This window comes from Panulirus ornatus, chromosome 7 (assembly GCF_036320965.1).
Source record: "Panulirus ornatus isolate Po-2019 chromosome 7, ASM3632096v1, whole genome shotgun sequence".
Lineage (NCBI taxonomy): Eukaryota > Metazoa > Arthropoda > Malacostraca > Decapoda > Palinuridae > Panulirus > Panulirus ornatus.
In genome coordinates this window covers 22866305-22891075 of record NC_092230.1, presented here as the reverse complement: position 1 = coordinate 22891075, position 24771 = coordinate 22866305, and the positions used below count along the sequence as shown (strand labels likewise).

General features: G+C 41.6%; 1 protein-coding gene across 3 annotated transcripts in view; it reads right to left on the bottom strand.

Annotated features, from left to right (window-relative positions):
• Positions 1–24771, bottom strand: part of tw (Protein O-mannosyl-transferase 2) — a 165883-nt gene that overhangs the window by 64549 nt on the left and 76563 nt on the right. For all 3 annotated transcript variants that reach the window (XM_071663331.1, XM_071663330.1, XM_071663329.1), the window contains exons 11-12: positions 14634–14781; positions 1269–1446 (exon numbers count right to left, since the gene is read on the bottom strand). In XM_071663331.1, the coding sequence (XP_071519432.1) occupies positions 1269–1446; positions 14634–14781 (326 nt within the window). The remainder of the gene's footprint in view (positions 1–1268; positions 1447–14633; positions 14782–24771) is intronic.

The window sequence follows — 24771 nt, the reverse complement described above, 5'->3', positions numbered from 1 at the left end:
TTTCTCCAATTTCACTATTTTCTTGTCAAAACACCATGTATGAAAACTATCATTCCAGTAACACAACTATAAACATTTACTTCCCCTTTAAAAAAAAGTTCTGGGGAAGTCTGTCTCGGGTTTCACTGGTTGACCAATAAAAGTTATATTGAAGTGTAAGTGGATGGAGATGATTCGGCAATGGTAAAGATTCTGCTGTACAGTGTGGGAGCAGGGAGATGACAGCATTGTACAGTCTTACAGTCACCTTGGGCGACAATTGGTCAATAATGCAACATGCATTACAAGTACCTTCACTGACTAAAAAGCTACATCAAACTTGGTTACCACAATATGAATGGCATAGCTGTGGAATGTCTGCAAAATTTATCTAGGTATGGCAAAGATTCCGCATATGACGCATCACTCCAGAAAATTCATAGATTTCATATCCCGTTAAGTTTCAGTTACAATGAATTCAAAGCTATCTGAAAGCAGAATATGTTTTTGCAGAAATATGAAAGTGAACTTATATACTTATTTTTTTTTTTTTTTTTATACTTTGTCGCTGTCTCCCGCGTCTGCGAGGTAGCGCAAGGAAACAGACGAAAGAAATGGCCCAACCCCCCCCATACACATGTACATACACACGTCCACACACGCAAATATACATACCCACACAGCCCTCCACGGCCCACCCCGGACGCTCCACATGCCCTGATTCAATCCACTGACAGCACGTCAACCCCTGTATACCACATCGCTCCAATTCACTCTATTCCTTGCCCTCCTTTCACCCTCCTGCATGTTCAGGCCCCGATCACACAAAATCCTTTTCACTCCATCTTTCCACCTCCAATTTGGTCTCCCTCTTCTCCTCGTTCCCTTCACCTCCGACACATATATCCTCTTGGTCAATCTTTCCTCACTCATTCTCTCCATGTGCCCAAACCATTTCAAAACACCCTCTTCTGCTCTCTCAACCACGCTCTTTTTATTTCCACACATCTCTCTTACCCTTACGTTACTTACTCGATCAAACCACCTCACACCACACATTGTCCTCAAACATCTCATTTCCAGCACATCCATCCTCCTGCGCACAACTCTATCCATAGCCCACGCCTCGCAACCATACAACATTGTTGGAACTACTATTCCTTCAAACATACCCATTTTTGCTTTCCGGGATAATGTTCTCGACTTCCACACATTTTTCAAGGCTCCCAAAATTTATACCTCAAAAATTTCCTACAGGCAATGAAACTTCAGGGCAATATTTCACATACTTCTCCATATCCAGTAACCTGGTGGTGTCGCTTAGTCACTGGTGCTGGCTCACGGTGAGAATGCAGATTTCTACCTGTAGGAACATGCTCAAGACGAATAAGGTCTCCATTCTTAACAAGCTCTATAGGGTCATCATCTTCCCAATCACCTGGTTCTTCATTCCATTTCTTGACAAGCCTGCAATTGATTTATGATAAGAATATATAATCTTTTAAAAATTTGCTAACTGATAGACTTGCATAAGTTGTTATAACTTCTTTAAAGATACCTTTTCCATCCTAAGTCCAGCCTAACTTGAAATACAGGGTGAAATTTGGGTTTACCTTAGGAAAACAAAGAATGCAGTCTATGGAAATATATTTTCTTGACACTGGAATGTAAAGAATGAAGTGTTCATATAATTAGGAAATATGCTCAAAAAATGGAAAGGATTACAAACATTTAAGGGAAAAGAAAAGGGAGGACAGAGAACCCCAGAAAGTAATGTGGTTGGATAAACTTATGAATTAAGTTGTATTCATAAATGTGCCATGAAACACACAAGAATTAGACTATGTACTACCTGCTAAGGAATAATACAAGACAGAAAACAATGTAAAACATGTAACATCAACATATGGTGATATGAAAAGAGAGATAAGGGAAAGTGCAGTACAGGGTAGAGGTAACTGGGTTCTTTAACATAATAATGAAGGTTAAGGCGTAAGTATGGAAGTGAAAAAGGATTAAGGGACAGCATAGTCCTACTGACACTGGTTGAGGCAGCCAAAACATGAACATGAAGTGATTTACAAAGGTCAACAGGAAAATGAGCTACCTGAGAGGAGCATGTGATATGACCACAGGTGCTCCCCGGCTTAAGATGGTTTAACTTATGATTTTTACTTTACAATGGTGCGAGTTACGCATTCCGCAGAAACAGTACTTTGAATTTTGGTCTTTTCCCAGACTAGCAATATGCAGTACGATACTCTTGTGATGCTGCAGCTTCCAGTCAGCCACATGACCATGAGTGTAAACAACAGTTACTCTCCAGGGCACTGTGTTGCCAGCGTTTTATTTCTATTTTGTGCTTATGCATCCCATCATGTTTACAACATGCCCATCTGTGTCTCCTGCCTCTGGTGAGAAGGAAAGAAAGGCAATTACTCAAGATGAAATTAAAGACAATTCCCCTGCATGAAGGCGGCAAGCCAGAAATGGCTATCACTCATGATTAGGAATTTCGCAATCTATGATCTTGATCTTCTTAAAGGATAAAAAGTGAATTGGTGACGCATTGAAATCTTCAGCATCGGTTAAATTCACTGTCATTACAAAGAAAAGAATTGGGCCAACAGATGATACTGAAAAATCACTTTTCACATGGATGGAAGACCAGATACAGAAGCACATACTGCTTAGCCTACATATCCTACATATACATATACATATCCTACATATACACAAATGTTTACAGCAGGTAATAGGTGGTCCAAACACTTCAAAAGACATCATAATTTTCATAATGTAAAGGTTAATGGTGTGCCAAAGCTTGTAAGGAAGAGCTGCAAATGATAACTGTGGATGAGAAATGTTAGTGTTCTGAAAAGATTTAAGGTAGGCTAGGTTAAACTATGATGTTTGGTAGGTTAGATATACAGTATCAAAAGTATTAAATGTATTTTCGACACGATATTTTCAACTTACGATGGCTTTATCAAAATGTAACCCCCTTGTAAGTCAAGGAGCACCTGTTGATGGAATGAAGAAAGAAATGAAGGAGAGTATGAGAGATTTGTTACGGCAATGAATGCAAAGGAAGCAGATTGTGGAACAGCTGAGTCGGTAAACCATGATACTTTGAGGTGGTTTGGGCACATGGAAAGAATACAAGACAGGAAGTTCAAAAGGAGTGTATATGCAAGCACCGAACTAGAGTTGCCCTCTGCCAGTGGCCTGTTAAAGGTGAGGCAGTAAAGGCTACAAAGTGACACTGGAGTTCACTAGTTATGGAGACTATATAGTCCTAGCCATCCTCTTAAGTTGTAAGAAAGAACAAGCGACAGATGCAAATAGTCTATGATAGAATGTGTGAGGAAGACCACCTGTGACATGGAGAAATATAGCACAGAAGTACTGGAGGGAGAGAAATGGTGGAAGAATGCATGGAATGGTGTATGTGAGGGAGGTATGTAAGGACAGGGACAAGTGAAGATACAGATATATGAGGAATCCCTTTTTCACTTACTAGAACAGAATCTGTCACACTCAGTATGTCTTTTTGCACTCTCTTTGACAATTTCCTCTCATGAAGTAATTGGTCTCCACTTACTAGAGGTTACACCCCAAATGAAAAGTCACATTTGCCAAGGCTGTATCAATGGGAGTAAAGTCTTATCAATGAACTTCTCACTCAAAAGGAGGCTACATTTTCCAGCAGCTGTAAGTGATGCAGCCTTGGGCAGAAGAGCCTTTAAAAAGAGGTTCTAGGCAACATGGACTCTTTCTGTGAATGTGAAATTGGCCTTGGGTAAATTGAATATAAAAGAATATGTGAAGCATCTGGGGTAAACCATTAAAAGGTCTTTGGGGCCTGAATGTGGATAGGGAGCTGCAGTGTGAATGAATGTGGCTGTTTTTATCCATTTTCCTGGCGCTGCCTCGCTGAGCAGTGGGTATCGAAGCTGTTTCCTGTGCGATGGGGTAGCACCAGAAATGGAAGAAAGCAAGCAAGTATGAATATATACAACTGTATATATGTATATGTCTGTGTTTGTGTATATGTTGACATATGTGGGAGCATGTGTAAGAAAGTAAACTCTAGATTGATATGGGTAAAACTGAAAGTGGATGGAGAGCGATGGGTGCATATGCACCTGGGCATGAGAAGAAAGATCATGAGAGGCAAGTGTTTTGGGAGCAGCTGAGTGAGTGTGTTAGTAGTTTTGATGCACGAGACCGGGTTATAGTGATGGGTGATTTGAATGCAAAGGTGAGTAATGTTGAAGTTCAGGGAATAATTGGTGTAAATGGGGTGTTCAGTGTTGTAAATGGAAATGGTGAAGAGCTTGTACATTTATGTGCTGAAAAAGGACTGGTGATTGGGAATACATGGTTTAAAAAGAGATATACATAAGTATATGTATGTAAGTAGGAGAGATGGCCAGAGAGCGTTATTGGATTACATGTTAATTGATAGGCGCGCGAGAGAGATGTTAGGATGTTAATGTGCTGAGAGGTGCAAATGGAGGGATGTCTGATCATTATCTTGTGTAGGCAAAGGTTAAGATTTGTAGAGGTTTTCAGAAAAGAAGAGAGAATGTTGGGGTGAAGAGAGTAGTGAGAGTAAGTGAGCTTGGAAAGGAGACTTACGTGAGGAAGTACCAGGAGAGATTGAGTACAGAATGGAAAAAGGTGAGAACAAAGGACATAAGGGGAGTGGGGGAGAAATGGGATGTATTTCGGGAAGCAGTGATGGCCTGCGCAAAAGATGCTTGTGGCATGAGAAGCATGGGAGGTGGGCAGATTAGAAAGGGTAGCGAGTGGTGGGATGAAGTAAGATTATTAGTGAAAGAGAAGAGAGAGGCATTTGGACGATTTTTGCAGGGAAATAATGCAAATGACTGGGAGATGTATAAAAGAAAGAGGCAGGAGGTCAAGAGAAGGGTGCAAGAGGTAAAAAAGAGGGCAAATGAGAGTTGGGGTGAGAGAGTATCATTAAATTTTAGGGAGGATAAAAAGATGATTTGGAAGGAGGTAAATAAAGTGCAGAAGAAAAGGGAACAAATAGGAACATCAGTGAAGGGGGCTAATGGGAAGGTGATAACAAGTAGTGGTGAAGTGAGAAGGAGATGGAGTGAGTATTTTGAAGGTTTGTTGAATGTGTTTGATGATAAGAGTGGAAGGTATAGGGTGTTTTGGTTGAGGTGGTGTGCAAAGTGAGAGGGTTAGGGAAAAGGATTTGGTAAACAGAGAAGAGGTAGTAAAGCTTTGCGGATAATGAAAGCTGGCAAGGCAGTGGGTTTGGATGGTATTGTAGAGGAATTTATTAAAAAAGGGGGTGACTGTATTGTTGACTGGTTGGTAAGGTTATTTAATGTATGTATGACTCATGGTTAGGTGCCTGAGGATTGGCAGAATGCTTGCATAGTGCCACTGTAAAAAGGAAAGGGGACAAAGGTGAGAGCTCAAATTACAGAGGTATAAGTTTGTTGAGTATTCTGGGAAATTATATGGGAGGGTATTGACTGACAGGGTGAAGGCATGTACAGAGCATCAGATTGGGGAAGAGCAGCGTGGTTTCAGACGTGGTAGAGGATGTGTGGATGAGGTGTTCGCTTTGAAGAATGTATGTGAGAAATACTTAGAAAAGCAAATGGATTTGTATGTAGCATTTATGGATCTGGAGAAGGCATATGATAGAGTTGATAGTGATGCTCTGTGGAAGGTATTAAGAATATATGGTGTGGGAGGCAAGTTGTTAGAACCAGTGAAAAGATTTTATCGAGGATGTAAGGCATGTGTACGGGCAGGAAGAGAGGACAGTGATTGGTTCTTAGTTAATGCTGGTTTGTGGCAGGGGTGTCTGCTGTCTCCATGGTTGTTTAACTTGTTTATGGATGGGGTTCTTAGGGAGGTGAATGCGAGAGGCGAGAGTTTTGGAAAAAGGGGCAAGTATGCACTCTGTTGTGGATGAGAGAGCTTGGGAAGTGAGTCAGTTGTTGTTCGCTAATGATACAGCGCTGGTGGCTGATTCGGGTGAAAAACTGCAAAAGCTGGTGACTGAGTTTGGTAGTGTGTGAAAGAAGAAAGCTGAGAGCAGATGTGAATAAGAGCAAGGTTATTAGGTACATTAGGGTTGAGGGACAAGTCAATTGCAAGGTAAGTTTAAATGGAGGAAAACTGGAGGAAGTGAAGTGTTTTAGATATCTGGGAGTGGATTTGGCAGGGGATGGAACCATGGAAGCGGAAGTGAATCATATTGTGGGGGAGGGGGCGAAAGTTCTGGGAACACTGAAAAATTTGTGGAAGTTGAGAACTTTATCTTGGAAAGCAAACATGGGAATGTTTGAAGGAATAGTGGTTCCAACAATGTTATATGGTTGCAAGGCATGGGCTATAAATAGAGTTGTGTGGAGGAGGGTGATGTGTTGGAAATAAGAATCTTTTCACTGTTGAGGACAATATGTGGTGTGAGGTGGTTTGATCAAGTAAGAAATGAAAGGGTAAGAGAGATGTGCGGTAATATAAAGAGTGTGGTTGAGAGAGCAGAAGAGGGTGTATTAAAATGGTTTGGTCACATGGAGAGAAGGAGTAAGGAAAGATTGACCAAGAGGATATATGTCAGAGGTGAAGGGAATGAGGAGAAGTGGGAGACCAAATTGGAGGGGGAAGGGTAGAGTGAAAAAGATTTTGAGCGATCAGGGCCTGAACATGCAGGAGGGTGAAAGGCATCCAAGGAATAGAGTAAATTGGAACGATGTGGTATACTGGGGTCACGTGCCGTCAATGGATTGAACCAGGGTATGTGAAGTGTCTGGGATAAACCATGGAAAGTTTTGTAGGGCCTGGATGTGGAAAGGGAGCTGTGGTTTCGGTGCATTTTACAAGACAGCTAGAGACTGAGTGTGAAAGAATGTGACCTTTGTTGTCTTTTCCTAGCGCTATCTCGCGCACGTGAGAGAGAGAGAGAGAGAGAGAGAGAGAGAGAGAGAGAGAGAGAGAGAGAGAGAGGAGGAGGAGGAGGAGAAGGTTGTCATTTCATGTGTGGCTGGGTGGCGATGGGAATGAATAAAGGCAGCAAGTTTGAAATATGTACATGTGTATTAACGTATGTCTGTGTATGTATATATATGTATATGTTGAAATGTACAGGTATGCATATGAGCGTGTGTGGACGTGTATGTATATACATGTGTATGTGGATGGTGGTGGGCCTTTCTTTCGTCTGTTTCCTTGCGCTACCTCGCTAACGCGGTAGACAGCGACAAAGTATAATAAATAATAACTAAATATAAATAATAAAAAAATGAATGTATATGTAAAAATGTGTGCATATGAGTGGATGGGTCTTTCTCATCTGTTTCCTGGTCCTACCTCACTGATGCGGGAAATGATGACCAAGCATAATAATAGTAATAATAAATGTGAATAAGAGCAAGGTTATTAGGTACAGTAGGGTTGAGGGTCAAGTCAACTGGGAGGTGAGTTTGAATGGAGAAAAACTGGAGGAAGTGAAGTGTTTTAGATATCTGGGAGTGGATCTGTCAGCGGATGGAACCATGGAAGCGGAAGTGGATCATAGGGTGGGGGAGGGGGCGAAAATTTTGGGAGCCTTGAAAAATGTGTGGAAGTCGAGAACATTATCTCGGAAAGCAAAAATGGGTATGTTTGAAGGAATAGTGGTTCCAACAATGTTGTATGGTTGCGAGGCGTGGGCTATGGATAGAGTTGTGCGCAGGAGGATGGATGTGCTGGAAATGAGATGTTTGAGGACAATGTGTGGTGTGAGATGGTTTGATCGAGTAAGTAACGTAAGGGTAAGAGAGATGTGTGGAAATAAAAAGAGCGTGGTTGAGAGAGCAGAAGAGGGTGTTTTGAAATGGTTTGGGCACATGGAGAGAATGAGTGAGGAAAGATTGACCAAGAGGATATATGTGTCGGAGGTGGAGGGAACGAGGAGAAGAGGGAGACCAAATTGGAGGTGGAAAGATGGAGTGAAAAAGATTTTGTGTGATCGGGGCCTGAACATGCAGGAGGGTGAAAGGAGGGCAAGGAATAGAGTGAATTGGAGCGATGTGGTATACAGGGGTTGACGTGCTGTCAGTGGATTGAATCAAGGCATGTGAAGCGTCTGGGGTAAACCATGGAAAGCTGTGTAGGTATGTATATTTGCGTGTGTGGACGTGTGTATGTACATGTGTATGGGGGGGGGTTGGGCCATTTCTTTCGTCTGTTTCCTTGCGCTACCTCGCAAACGCGGGAGACAGCGACAAAGTATAAAAAAAAAAAAAAAAAAAAAAAAAAAAAAAATAAATATTTTTTCTCCATGCATATTTACCATTTCCCGCTTTAGCAAGGTAGCATTCAGAAGAGAGGACTGAGCCTTTGAAGGAAACTACAGAAGCTGGTGACTGAGTTTGGTACAGTGTTCGAAAGAAGTAAGCCGAGACTAAATGTGAATAAGAGCAAGGTTATTAGGTACAGTAGGGTTGAGGGACAAGTCAATTGGGAGGTACATTTGAAAGGAGAAAAACTGGAGGAAATGAAGTGTTTTAGCTATCTGGGAGTGGATTTGGCAGCGGATGGAACTATGGAAGTGGAAGTGAGTCGGGTGGAGGAGGGGGCGAAAGTTCTGGGAGTATTGAAAAGTGTGTGGAAGGCGAGAAAATCACCTCAGAAAGCAAAAATGGGTATGCTTGAAGGAATAGTGGTTTTAACAATGTTATATGGTTGCAAGGCAAGGGCTATAGATAGGGTTGTGTGGAGGAGGGTGGATGTGTTGGAAATAAGATGTCGAGGACAATATGTGGTGTGAGGTAGTTTAACTGAGTAAGTAATGAAAGGGTAAAAGAGATGTGTGGTAATAAAAAGTGTGTGGTTGACGAAGCAGAAGAGGGTGTATGGAAATGGTTTGATCACATGGAAAGAATGAGTGAGGAAGGATTGACAAAGAAGATACATGTGTCAAAGGTGGAGGGAACAAGGAGAAGTGGGAGAACACATTGGAGGTGGAAGGATGGCTTGAAAAAAAGATTTTGAGCAATCAGGGCCTGAACATGCAAGAGGGTGAATGGCATGCAAGGAACTGAGTGAATTGGAGTGGTATACCGGGGTCGACGTGCTGTCAATGGATCAAACCAGGGCACGTGAAGTGTCTGGAGTAAACAATGGAAAGTTTTGTGTGGCCTGGATGTGGAAAGGGAACTGTGGTTTCAGTGCATTATACATGACAGCTAGAGAGAGTGTGAACGACTGTGGCCTTTGTTATCTTTTCCTAGCGCTACCTCATGCCCGTGTGGGGGAGGGGGTTGTCATTTCATGTGTGGCAGGGTGGCAACAGGAAAGAATAAAGGCAGAAAGTATGAATTATGTACATGTGTATTTTTTTTTTTTTTTTTTTTTATACTTTGTCGCTGTCTCCCGCGTTTGCGAGGTAGCGCAAGGAAACAGACGAAAGAAATGGCCCAACCCCCCCCCATACACATGTACATACACACGTCCACACACGCAAATATACATACCTACACAGCTTTCCATGGTTTACCCCAGACGCTTCACATGCCTTGCTTCAATCCACTGACAGCACGTCAACCCCAGTATACCACATGACTCCAATTCACTCTATTTCTTGCCCTCCTTTCACCCTCCTGCATGTTCAGGCCCCGATCACACAAAATCTTTTTCACTCCATCTTTCCACCACCAATTTGGTCTCCCTCTTCTCCTCGTTCCCTCCACCTCCGACACATATATCCTCTTGGTCAATCTCTCCTCACTCATTCTCTCCATGTGCCCAAACCATTTCAAAACACCCTCTTCTGCTCTCTCAACCACGCTCTTTTTATTTCCACACATCTCTCTTACCCTTACGTTACTTACTCGATCAAACCACCTCACACCACACATTGTCCTCAAACATCTCATTTCCAGCACATCCATCCTCCTGCGCACATCTCTATCCATAGCCCACGCCTCGCAACCATACAACATTGTTGGAACCACTATTCCCTCAAACATACCCATTTTTGCTTTCCGAGATAATGTTCTCGACTTCCACACATTTTTCAAGGCTCCCAAAATTTTCGCCCCCTCCCCCACCCTATGATCCACTTCCGCTTCCATGGTTCCATCCGCTGACAGATCCACTCCCAGATATCTAAAACACTTCACTTCCTCCAGTTTTTCTCCATTCAAACTCACCTCCCAATTGACTTGACCCTCACCCCTACTGTACCTAATAACCTTGCTCTTATTCACATTTACTCTCAACTTTCTTCTTCCACACACTTTACCAAACTCAGTCACCAGCTTCTGCAGTTTCTCACATGAATCAGCCACCAGCGCTGTATCATCAGCGAACAACAACTGACTCACTTCCCAAGCTCTCTCATCCCCAACAGACTTCATACTTGCCCCTCTTTCCAGGACTCTTGCATTTACCTCCCTTACAACCCCATCCATAAACAAATTAAACAACCATGGAGACATCACACACCCCTGCCGCAAACCTACATTCACTGAGAACCAATCACTTTCCTCTCTTCCTACACGTACACATGCCTTACATCCTCGATAAAAACTTTTCACTGCTTCTAACAACTTGCCTCCCACACCATATATTCTTAATACCTTAAACAGAGCATCTCTATCAACTCTATCATATGCCTTCTCCAGATCCATAAATGCTACATACAAATCCATTTGCTTTTCTAAGTATTTCTCACATACATTCTTCAAAGCAAACACCTGATCCACACATCCTCTACCACTTCTGAAACCGCACTGCTCTTCCCCAATCTGATGCTCTGTACATGCCTTCACCCTCTCAATCAATACCCTCCCATATAATTTACCAGGAATACTCAACAAACTTATACCTCTGTAATTTGAGCACTCACTCTTATCCCCTTTGCCTTTGTACAATGGCACTATGCACGCATTCCGCCAATCCTCAGGCACCTCACCATGAGTCATACATACATTAAATAACCTTACCAACCAGTCAACAATACAGTCACCCCCTTTCTTAATAAATTCCACTGCAATACCATCCAAACCTGCTGCCTTGCCGGCTTTCATCTTCCGCAAAGCTTTTACTACCTCTTCTCTGTTTACCAAATCATTTTCCCTAACCCTCTCACTTTGCACACCACCTCGACCAAAACACCCTATATCTGCCACTCTGTCATCAGACACCTTCAACAAACCTTCAAAATACTCATTCCATCTCCTTCTCACATCACCGCTACTTGTTTTCACCTCCCCATTTACGCCCTTCACTGAAGTTCCCATTTGCTCCCTTGTCTTACGCACCCTATTTACCTCCTTCCAGAACATCTTTTTATTCTCCCTAAAATTTACTGATAGTCTCTCACCCCAACTCTCATTTGCCCTTTTTTTCACCTCTTGCACCTTTCTCTTGACCTCCTGTCTCTTTCTTTTATACTTCTCCCACTCAATTGCATTTTTTCCCTGCAAACATCGTCCAAATGCCTCTCTCTTCTCTTTCACTAATACTCTTACTTCTTCATCCCACCACTCACTACCCTTTCTAAACAGCCCACCTCCCACTCTTCTCATGCCACAAGCATCTTTTGCGCAATCCATCACTGATTCCCTAAATACATCCCATTCCTCCCCCACTCCCCTTACTTCCATTGTTCTCACCTTTTTCCATTCTGTACACAGTCTCTCCTGGTACTTCCCCACACAGGTCTCCTTCCCAAGCTCACTTACTCTCACCACCTTCTTCACCCCAACATTCACTCCTCTTTTCTGAAAACCCATACTAATCTTCACCTTAGCCTCCACAAGATAATGATCAGACATCCCTCCAGTTGCACCTCTCAGCACATTAACATCCAAAAGTCTCTCTTTCGCACGCCTGTCAATTAACACGTAATCCAATAACGCTCTCTGGCCATCTCTCCTACTTACATAAGTATACTTATGTATATCTCGCTTTTTAAACCAGGTATTCCCAATCATCAGTCCTTTTTCAGCACATAAATCTACAAGCTCTTCACCATTTCCATTTACAACACTGAACACCCCATGCATACCAATTATTCCCTCAACTGCCACATTACTCACCTTTGCATTCAAATCACCCATCACTATAACCCGGTCTCGTACATGTGTATATTTATATTTATTCATTTTGCTTTGTCGCTGTCTCCCGCATTTGCGAGGTAGCGCAAGGAAACAGATGAAAGAAATGGCCCAACCCACCCCCATACACATGTATATACATACACGTCCACACACGCAAACATACATACCTATACATCTCAATGTATACATATATATACACACACAGACACATACATATATACCCATGCACACAATTCACACTGTCTGCCTTTATTCATTCCCATCATCACCTCGCCACATATGGAATACCATCCCCCTCCCCCCTCATGTGTGCGAGGTAGCGCTAGGAAAAGACAACAAAGGCCCCATTCGTTCACACTCAGTCTTTAGCTGTCATGCAATAATGCCCAAAACCACAGCTCCCTTTCCACATCCAGGCCCCACAGAACTTTCCATGGTTTACCCCAGACGCTTCACATGCCCTGATTTAATCCACTGACAGCACGTCAACCCCGGTATACCACATCGATCCAATTCACTCTATTCCTTGCCCGCCTTTCATCCTCCTGCATGTTCAGGCCCCGATCACTCGAAATCTTTTTCACTCCATCTTTCCACCTCCAATTTGGTCTCCCACTTCTCCTCGTTCCCTCCACCTCCGACACATATATCCTCTTGGTCAATCTTTCCTCACTCATTCTCTCCATGTGCCCAAACCATTTCAAAGCACCCTCTTCTGCTCTCTCAACCATGCTCTTTTTATTTCCACACATCTCTCTTACCCTTACATTACTTACTCGATCAAACCACCTCACACCACACATTGTCCTCAAACATCTCATTTCCAGCACATCCACCCTCCTGCGCATAACTCTGTCCATAGCCCATGCCTCGCAACCATACAACATTGTTGGAACCACTATTCCTTCAAACATACCCATTTTTGCTTTCCGAGATAATGTTCTCGACTTCCACACATTCTTCAAGGCTCCCAGGATTTTCGCCCCCTCCCCTACCCTATGATTCACTTCCGCTTCCATGGTTCCATCCGCTGCCAGATCCACTCCCTGATATCTAAAACACTTTACTTCCTCCAGTTTTTCTCCATTCAAACTTACCTCCCAATTGACTTGACCCTCAACCCTACTGTACCTAATAACCTTGCTCTTATTCACATTTACTCTTAACTTTCTTCTTTCACACACTTTACCAAACTCAGTCACCAGCTTCTGCAGTCTCTCACATGAATCAGCCACCAGCGCTGTATTATCAGCGAACAACAGCTGACCCACTTCCCAAGCTCTCTCATCCACAACAGACTTCATACTTGCCCCTCTTTCCAAAACTCTTGCATTCACCTCCCTAACAACCCCATCCATAAACATGTGTATATATATGTATGTATAAATTTGTATATGGAGAAATGTATAGGTATGTATATGTGTGTGTGTGGACGTGTATGTATATACATGGGTATGTGGGTGGGGTGGGCCTTCCTTTTGCCTGTTTCCTTGCGCTACCTCGCTAACACGGGAGACAGTGACAAAGTACAATAATAAATAAATATATATATAAAAAAAATGAACGTGTATGTAAATATGTGTGCATATTAGTGGATGGGTCTTTCTTACCTGTTTCCTGGCACTACCTCTTTGACATGGGAAATGACAATCAAGTATAATAATATTAACAATATGTTTTTTCTCCATGCATATTCGCCTTTTCCCACTTTAGCGAGGTAGCATTGAGAACAGAGGACTGAGCCTTTGAGGGAAACTGCTGAAGCTGGTGACCGAGTTTGGTCAAGTATGTGAAAGGAGATAGCTGAGAGTAAATGTGAATAAGAGCAAGGTTATTAAGTACAGTAGGGTTGAGGGACAAATCAGTTGGGAGGTAAGTTTGAATGAAGAAAAACTGGAGGAAGTGAAGTGGTTTAGATATCTGGGAGTGGATGGAACCATGGAAGCAGAAGCCTTTCAGGGAATATCCTCACTTGGCACCCTTCTCTGTTTCTTCTTTTGGAAAATTAAAAATGGCACAGGAGGACTGAGCCTTTGAGGGAAAAATGGGACAGGAGGACTGAGCCTTTGAGGGAAAAATGGGACAGGAGGACTGAGGCTTTGAGGGAAACTGCAGAAGCTGGTGACCGAGTTTGGTCAAGTGTGTGAAAGAAGAAAGCTGAGAGTAAATGTAAATAAGAGCAAGGCCATTAAGTAGAATAGGGTTGAAGGACAAATCAGTTGGGAGGCAAGTTTGAATGAAGAAAAACTGGAGGAAGTGAAGTGGTTTAGGTATCTGGGAGTGGATTTGGCAGCGGTTGGAACCATGGAAGCGGAAGCCTTTCAGGGAATATCCTCAATTGGCACCCTTCTCTGTTTCTTCTTTTGGAAAATTAAAAATGGGACAGGAGGACCCCCCCCCCAAGCCTTTTATCTTATTCGCAAACTTCTTATCTCTACTGCACAGTGGGTCAGAAAACTAAGATGACCCAAATCTAGTCTTATACAATGTGGCATACACTTTGAAATCATCATAATCTGCATGAAGGTTATGACCCCAGGAACTTACCACTTATTGTTGAAATCTTTATGAGAATAGGTTGTGATCTGCTGTTGTCTAGCACCTACTCCTTCAGGATACAGATGGATGTGAGAATGCAAATAGCCACCACCTGTTCGTGCATTCTTCAGAGTCACCTCTGCTCCATATGCAAGTTCTGTAGGGGATAAAAAATTTCATTTGATTTTGAGAATTATTTTACAATACAGGATTACATTCTCTGCAAAAAAATCCAATGATTACAATTTAAAATAAAGCTTATGCACTAGGCTTTGTTTGTGGAGCAAATCCTATTTTTGGTACTCACTTATGGTGGGGCTGTCATTTGTCTGGTAGTGTGATAGAGTCTTAGAAGTCTGATGAAATGATTTACCACTTCAGCTATCCAGTAGTTTAGAGAGTGGAAGGATGCAACTTTTTTTAGTTTGCTGTCTTTGAGCTTAATGATATTTCTATTCCTATTCAAGGTTGTATTCTTTCTCTTTTTGTACCTAATCACAGGACCTAATAAGTTGTTCCAAGAAAAAAGATGTGGTCTTGCTTCGAAGTACACAAATGTGTTCTATGAGCAAGATTATAAGATGCACTGGCAGGGCCAAATTCACCACCTAGAATTTGTTTTCTTTTTCTAATGTCATCCCTCCCTAAAAACCTAGGTCTGGTCAATCAAAGAAAACCAGCAAAGCATCTGATAACTTGAGGAAATGAGATGTTGAAAAACTAAAAAGTTGCATCCATGCACTCTCAATACCACAAGGTAATCAAAGCAGCAAATCATGTCATTTAACTTTTAAAACTGTACTGTGTTGCCAGACATCCAATAGCCCCACCATTAAGCAAGGTCAGATTGACACTAATTCATGTAAGGGTTTTGTTCCTGGAAAATATTTTGGAAACTGAAAAATCATAAATCAAAGAATATTTTCCAAAGACTCCCATTAAAAAAGCTGAGGTACATTAAAAAACAAAGACTTCTCAATATGTCTTGCAATGCTACAAAACATTTTCAGACCTTACAAGCCATTTATATCCTATCATTAAAGGATTTCACTTCCAGTTGAACATGTTCATGCTTTTCAGATAGCCTGCAACATCCAGAGCAAGCTGGTGTAGTTGATCTCACTACTCATGAATCCAGGCATTGTCTGCACCAATCATGCAGCCCTCTTATTTGCTGTGATGATATATTAGTACAGTCTGGAGATTGAAAGGAAGTATTTTGGTTTACTTTACCCTCATTACAGCTCCAAGTAGGAAAAAATTTTTCGATGATGCATCAAAAAAATTCTAATAGATATAAGCACAGGCAGAAATTCCTTACAGAGACATGGTTACAAGAGGCTTTATGCTGAGGCTTGATAAACTTACCCCAGTTAAATTTCCACAAAAAAGTACATCATTTTGAAATCATATTTACTCTGAATTTCATTACTGAAACATATTCAAACAGCTCATAAGAGCAAACGCCAAAATAATACCAGAAGAGGAGAAAGAGGAAAGAAACATCATGGTAAATGGAAAAGGATAGTTGAAGAGGTGATAGTAGGAGAGTTTAAGAGGCATGAGTTTTGAGACTCCATTGTTTAAAAAGGAGGCACTGCCTCACCCAAATGTGGACTTTCAGCATTCTGTCCACAAATGTAAAATGTTTCCTTGTCACACAAAACACATGACAAAACACTTAACTAACAGCTCATTCTTCATAACTCTAGAACATGTCTACATTAATACCTAAAAATAAATGCCTAAAAAAAGTAGTAAACTTTTCTTTACATTGGTGTAGAAAAGTGTTGACTGGAGGATGTATCATTTATACTGGCAGCTTAGATGCTCATCTTTGAATGTACATATAAAATAACTATGTTTTTTCCATGCATGTTGCATTCTACATCTATCTATCTATGTCTCTGACACCTGTTCCCAACTAGAACTCCCTCTAGGGGGTGGTCATGGCAAGTCTCCATAACTAGTGATCACCAATACCACTTCTTAGCCTTTAATGCCTCATTCTTATCAGGCCACTGGCATAGGGTAACTCCAGCGTAGTGTTTGCAGAGGTTCTTGCCTAATGTTCCTACAGACTACTAGTACCTAACACTCCTTCCTAATGTTCCTACCTGCTACCTAATCTTTCTACCTACCTGCAATTGTTCCTACCTACCACTACTACTATCTATTGCTCCAATCATTTTACCAAAAGGCAGGGCAAGCATATATTGCTCACTGCAGGAAAATCTTGAGTTAAAAAAAATGAGCTATGCAAATTAAGTGTCGTTAAGTGTAATGTACGACAAGGAGATATTGTATATTTGACAGAATGCCAGTAGTCCATGCGTGGGTGAGGCAGAAAGAAAAGAGCTACCTGGGTCAGAGGAATGCAACTTAACAAACACTGAAGCGCTAGTGCACTATGCAGCCATACCTAACCCTCCCTGGTCGTAGGCTGCCTACCATTTACATCTTTTTTTTTTTTCCGCTGTCTCCCGCGTTTGCGAGGTAGCACAAGGAAACAGACGAAAGAAATGGCCCAACCCGCCCCCATACACATGTATATACATACGTCCACACAAGCAAATATACATACCTACACAGCTTTCCATGGTTTACCCCCAGACGCTTCACATGCCTTGATTCAATCCACTGACAGCACGTCAACCCCGGTATACCACATCGCTCCAATTCACTCTATTCCTTGCCCTCCTTTCACCCTCCTGCATGTTCAGGCCCCGATCACACAAAATCTTTTTCACTCCATCTTTCCACCTCCAATTTGGTCTCCCTCTTCTCCTCGTTCCCTCCAGCTCCGACACATATATCCTCTTGGTCAATCTTTCCTCACTTATTGTCTCCATGTGCCCAAACCATTTCAAAACACCCTCTTCTGCTCTCTCAACCACGCTCTTTTTGTTTCCACACATCTCTCTTACCCTTACGTTACTTACTCGATCAAACCACCTCACACCACACATTGTCCTCAAACATCTCATTTCCAGCACATCCATCCTCCTGCGCACAACTCTATCCATAGCCCACGCCTCGCAACCATACAACATTGTTGGAACCACTATTCCTTCAAACATACCCATTTTTGCTTTCCGAGATAATGTTCTCGACTTCCACACATTCTTCAAGGCTCCCAGAATTTTCGCCTCCTCCCCCACCCTATGATCCACTTCCGCTTCCATGGTTCCATCCGCTGCCAGATCCACTCCCAGATATCTAAAACACTTCACTTCCTCCAGTTTTTCTCCATTCAAACTCACCTCCCAATTGACTTGACCCTCAACCCTACTGTACCTAATAACCTTGCTCTTATTCACATTTACTCTTAACTTTCTTCTTTCACACACTTTACCAAACTCAGTCACCAGCTTCTGCAGTTTCTCACATGAATCAGCCACCAGCGCTGTATCATCAGCGAACAACAACTGACTCACTTCCATTTACATCTATATACACTTAAACACATCACAATTATAATTTCTTTTCAAGGTGTGTACAAGTCATACAGTTTTCACATTCTTAGTATTTCTTACTCATAAAAGCTGTTTATGTTGATGATGGGATTACAACAAAGTATGATTTGAAACACTGATTTTACATAGCACTGTTACCTAAATCTCTCCAATTTCACTGATGTATTACAAGCTACTGGCATACAACTTGAGCTCAGTTGACCATGTGGTTCAACTGGCAAATGCTGCCCACTGCATCAGTTCCTACCACCATCCATTGTGCAAAGTTGCTGGTACTGAATGTAAAATAGTATAAAACAATATAATTTTGGCAGTGTTACTCCTACATGATGAAACTATATTTCACGGAAAAAACAAACATGACAATATTACCTATTGGTGCTGTGTTTGAGGGACACTGCAGTGAGGCTGGGGATGGTGGTTTATGTTTTGAGGTCCCTTGCCTTATGATATATGGCAAAGCAGCCTCCATTACACAATGGAACATCACACTCCCTGCACTCATGGTGAGTCTTCTCACCCCTTTGTTTACACAACACTCACAGCAGCACTTTTACACAGAGGCGAGATGTTTAATGTGTACAGAAGGGCATCTATTGCAACACAATAGCAATTCATACATAAATAACTAGGTTGAACCACCAAAATATAGAATACACCAATAAACACTTTATAAACACTTATTAACATTCCACAAAAACTTTTACTGGTGAATTCTATTCCACAATGGAGAAAAAAAAATGAGAGGGAGGACAAAAAATTCATAAAGGGCTAGCATACAGTACCTTCCTGCACAACTGCTATGAGGTAACTGATACATCTTTTTTTTTTTTTGCTTTGTCGCTGTCTCCTGCGTTTGCGAGGTAGCGCAAGGAAACAGACGAAAGAAATGGCCCAATCCACCCCCATACACATGTATATACATACATGTCCACACACGCAAATATACATACCTACACAGCTTTCCATGGTTTACCCCAGAAGCTTCACATGCCCTGATTCAATCCACTGACAGCACGTCAACCCCGGTATACCACATCGCTCCAATTCACTCTATTCCTTGCCCTCCTTTCACCCTCCTGCATGTTCAGGCCCCGATCACACAAAATCTTTTTCACTCCATCTTTCCACCTCCAATTTGGTCTCCCTCTTCTCCTCGTTCCCTCCACCTCCGACACATATATCCTCTTGGTCAATCTTTCCTCACTCATTCTCTCCATGTGCCCAAACCATTTCAAAACACCCTCTTCTGCTCTCTCAACCACGCTCTTTTTATTTCCACACATCTCTCTTACCCTTACGTTACTTACTCGATCAAACCACCTCACACCACACATTGTCCTCAAACATCTCATTTCCAGCACATCCATCCTCCTGCACACAACTTTATACATAGCCCACGCCTCGCAACCATACAACATTGTTGGAACCACTATTCCTTCAAACATACCCATTTTTGCTTTCCGAGATAATGTTCTCGACTTCCACACATTCTTCAAGGCTCCAGAATTTTCGCCTCCTCCCCCACCCTATGATCCACTTCCGCTTCCATGGTTCCATCCGCTGCCAGATCCACTCCCAGATATCTAAAACACTTCACTTCCTCCAGTTTTTCCTCCATTCAAACTCACCTCCCAATTGACTTGACCTCAACCCTACTGTACCTAATAACCTTGCTCTTATTCACATTTACTCTTAACTTTCTTCTTTCACACACTTTACCAAACTCAGTCACCAGCTTCTGCAGTTTCTCACATGAATCAGCCACCAGCGCTGTATCATCAGCGAACAACAACTGACTCACTTCCATTTACATCTATATACACTTAAACACATCACAATTATAATTTCTTTTCAAGGTGTGTACAAGTCATACAGTTTTCACATTCTTAGTATTTCTTACTCAATAAAAGCTGTTTATGTTGATGATGGTGAATTACAACAAAGTATGATTTGAAACACTGATTTTACATAGCACTGTTACCTAAATCTCTCCAATTTCACTGATGTATTACAAGCTACTGGCATACAACTTGAGCTCAGTTGACCATGTGGTTCAACTGGCAAATGCTGCCCACTGCATCAGTTCCTACCACCATCCATTGTGCAAAGTTGCTGGTACTGAATGTAAAATAGTATAAAACAATATAATTTTGGCAGTGTTACTCCTACATGATGAAACTATATTTCATGGAAAAAACAAACATGACAATATTACCTATTGGTGCTGTGTTTGAGGGACACTGCAGTGAGGCTGGGATGGTGGTTTATGTTTTGAGGTCCCTTGCCTTATGATATATGGCAAAGCAGCCTCCATTACACAATGGAACATCACACTCCCTGCACTCATGGTGAGTCTTCTCACCCCTTTGTTTACACAACACTCACAGCAGCACTTTTACACAGAGGCGAGATGTTTAATGTGGTACAGAAGGGCATCTATTGCAACACCAATAGCAATTCATACATAAATAACTAGGTTGAACCACCAAAATATAGAATACACCAATAAACACTTTATAAACACTTATTAACATTCCACAAAAACTTTTTACTGGTGAATTCTATTCCACAATGGAGAAAAAAAAATGAGAGGGAGGACAAAAAATTCATAAAGGGCTAGCATACAGTACCTTCCTGCACACTCCTGCATGTTCAGGCCCCGATCACACAAAATCTTTTTCACTCCATCTTTCCACCTCCAATTTGGTCTCCCTCTTCTCCTCGTTCCCTCCAGCTCCGACACATATATCCTCTTGGTCAATCTTTCCTCACTTATTGTCTCCATGTGCCCAAACCATTTCAAAACACCCTCTTCTGCTCTCTCAACCACGCTCTTTTGTTTCCACACATCTCTCTTACCCTTACGTTACTTACTCGATCAAACCACCTCACACCACACATTGTCCTCAAACATCTCATTTTCCAGCACATCCATCCTCCTGCGCACAACTCTATCCATAGCCCACGCCTCACAACCATACAACATTGTTGGAACCACTATTCCTTCAAACATACCCATTTTTGCTTTCCGAGATAATGTTCTCGACTTCCACACATTCTTCAAGGCTCCCAGAATTTTCGCCTCCTCCCCCACCCTATGATCCACTTCCGCTTCCATGGTTCCATCCGCTGCCAGATCCACTCCCAGATATCTAAAACACTTCACTTCCTCCAGTTTTTCTCCATTCAAACTCACCTCCCAATTGACTTGACCCTCAACCCTACTGTACCTAATAACCTTGCTCTTATTCACATTTACTCTTAACTTTCTTCTTTCACACACTTTACCAAACTCAGTCACCAGCTTCTGCAGTTTCTCACATGAATCAGCCACCAGCGCTGTATCATCAGCGAACAACAACTGACTCACTTCCATTTACATCTATATACACTTAAACACATCACAATTATAATTTCTTTTCAAGGTGTGTACAAGTCATACAGTTTTCACATTCTTAGTATTTCTTACTCATAAAAGCTGTTTATGTTGATGATGGGATTACAACAAAGTATGATTTGAAACACTGATTTTACATAGCACTGTTACCTAAATCTCTCCAATTTCACTGATGTATTACAAGCTACTGGCATACAACTTGAGCTCAGTTGACCATGTGGTTCAACTGGCAAATGCTGCCCACTGCATCAGTTCCTACCACCATCCATTGTGCAAAGTTGCTGGTACTGAATGTAAAATAGTATAAAACAATATAATTTTGGCAGTGTTACTCCTACATGATGAAACTATATTTCACGGAAAAAACAAACATGACAATATTACCTATTGGTGCTGTGTTTGAGGGACACTGCAGTGAGGCTGGGGATGGTGGTTTATGTTTTGAGGTCCCTTGCCTTATGATATATGGCAAAGCAGCCTCCATTACACAATGGAACATCACACTCCCTGCACTCATGGTGAGTCTTCTCACCCCTTTGTTTACACAACACTCACAGCAGCACTTTTACACAGAGGCGAGATGTTTAATGTGTACAGAAGGGCATCTATTGCAACACAATAGCAATTCATACATAAATAACTAGGTTGAACCACCAAAATATAGAATACACCAATAAACACTTTATAAACACTTATTAACATTCCACAAAAACTTTTACTGGTGAATTCTATTCCACAATGGAGAAAAAAAAATGAGAGGGAGGACAAAAAATTCATAAAGGGCTAGCATACAGTACCTTCCTGCACAACTGCTATGAGGTAACTGATACATCTTTTTTTTTTTTTTGCTTTGTCGCTGTCTCCTGCGTTTGCGAGGTAGCGCAAGGAAACAGACGAAAGAATTGGCCCAATCCACCCCCATACACATGTATATACATACATGTCCACACACGCAAATATACATACCTACACAGCTTTCCATGGTTTACCCCAGAAGCTTCACATGCCCTGATTCAATCCACTGACAGCACGTCAACCCCGGTATACCACATCGCTCCAATTCACTCTATTCCTTGCCCTCCTTTCACCCTCCTGCATGTTCAGGCCCCGATCACACAAAATCTTTTTCACTCCATCTTTCCACCTCCAATTTGGTCTCCCTCTTCTCCTCGTTCCCTCCACCTCCGACACATATATCCTCTTGGTCAATCTTTCCTCACTCATTCTCTCCATGTGCCCAAACCATTTCAAAACACCCTCTTCTGCTCTCTCAACCACGCTCTTTTTATTTCCACACATCTCTCTTACCCTTACGTTACTTACTCGATCAAACCACCTCACACCACACATTGTCCTCAAACATCTCATTTCCAGCACATCCATCCTCCTGCACACAACTTTATACATAGCCCACGCCTCGCAACCATACAACATTGTTGGAACCACTATTCCTTCAAACATACCCATTTTTGCTTTCCGAGGTAATGTTCTCGACTTCCACACATTCTTCAAGGCTCCCAGGATTTTCGCCCCCTGCCCCACCCTATGATCCACTTCCGCTTCCATGGTTCCATCCGCTGCCAGATCCACTCCCAGATATCTAAAACACTTTACTTCCTCCAGTTTTTCTCCATTCAAACTTACCTCCCAATTGACTTGACCCTCAACCCTACTATACCTAATAACCTTGCTCTTATTCACATTTACTCTTAACTTTCTTCTTTCACACACTTTACCAAACTCAGTCACCAGCTTCTGCAGTTTCTCACATGAATCAGCCACCAGCGCTGTATCATCAGCGAACAACAACTGACTCACTTCCCAAGCTCTCTCATCCACAACAGACTTCATACTTGCCCCTCTTTCCAAAATTCTTGCATTCACCTCCCTAACAACTCCATCCATAAACAAATTAAACAACCATGGAGACATCACACACCCTGCCGCAAACCTACATTCACTGAGAACCAATCACTTTCCTCTCTTCCTACACGTACACATGCCTTACATCCTCGATAAAAACTTTTCACTGCTTCTAACAACGTGTCTCCCACACCATATATTCTTAATACCTTCCACAGAGCATCTCTATCAACTCTATCATATGCCTTCTCCAGATCCATAAATGCTACATACAAATCCATTTACATTTATGATGCATAATATGCAGATTGCCTTGCACCTAAACTGAGTTGGATTACCATGAGACAGTAGACTTCAAGTAATGATGTGTCAAAATTTCATGTAACAATCAAAATTACTCCATTTTAGGAGATAATTTTTCTTTGAGTGACACAGCAGTCAAGTCAGGTGCACATCGGATGAGACTTAAATATGACAAAGCATTCGAATAATACTGCACAAGTGTGCTATGGCATCTATAGAACAACCCCAACTTTTGGGCAACAGATAGCATGATGTGCAATATCTGAGGTTTCCAGGATGCAGTGGAGGATATGACAATGTTCAACAGGTTAATCTTATTGGAAAAGAAGGGATTGAGACTGAATGAAATATATGTACAAACTGCATTTCAAACACTCCTGAATTAAACAAGGTTACTGCTTCCCACTCCAAGATGCTGAAGAGATCCAAATTAAGAAACTACATGTATTATGTGCAAGAGACAGGATGACTAATAGAGTGAAGAAGGAAAAGAACATTAATTGAAGTATGCACAGCAGAACCATTGTCCTAAAACTGAATAGGATAAGAGGAAGAAGCCACTCCATCAATAGTAACTACTGTATTGAAATGATCGGAATGGAAGATATGCCAAGAAAGGCAAATAATGTTTAGAAGGCAAAGTCATGCCAAACTGTTAAATGCTTTGTTAACAATAAAGGCTAAACTAAAGATTCACAATATTCCTTAAGTAGGGAATGCCAATTAGTAATCTTACAATGAAATCCTGGTTTGACTTATCTGATGCCCTAAAACTCCATCATTACAACTCATCCCGGGTTGAACTGAGATGTCATAATATACTCACGAATAGTAACTACAAGACCAAAGATGACAAATAACTTACCTCAAAAGAAATATGCCTAATAAACTTAAATATTCAAAAAGAACATAAACTGTAGCTTCAAACTAAAGAACTACAAATAAAGCATGTTAAACATTAATGCCTAAAAATGAAAAGTTTATCCACAAAAACGAATTTTTGCCACAGACATACACAGACTAACATATGTAAGTAAGAGGAATTCACCTTAAAATCTCAAGCTGAGTAATGACTTATCCTTCTTACAGTACAGTTGATTTACTG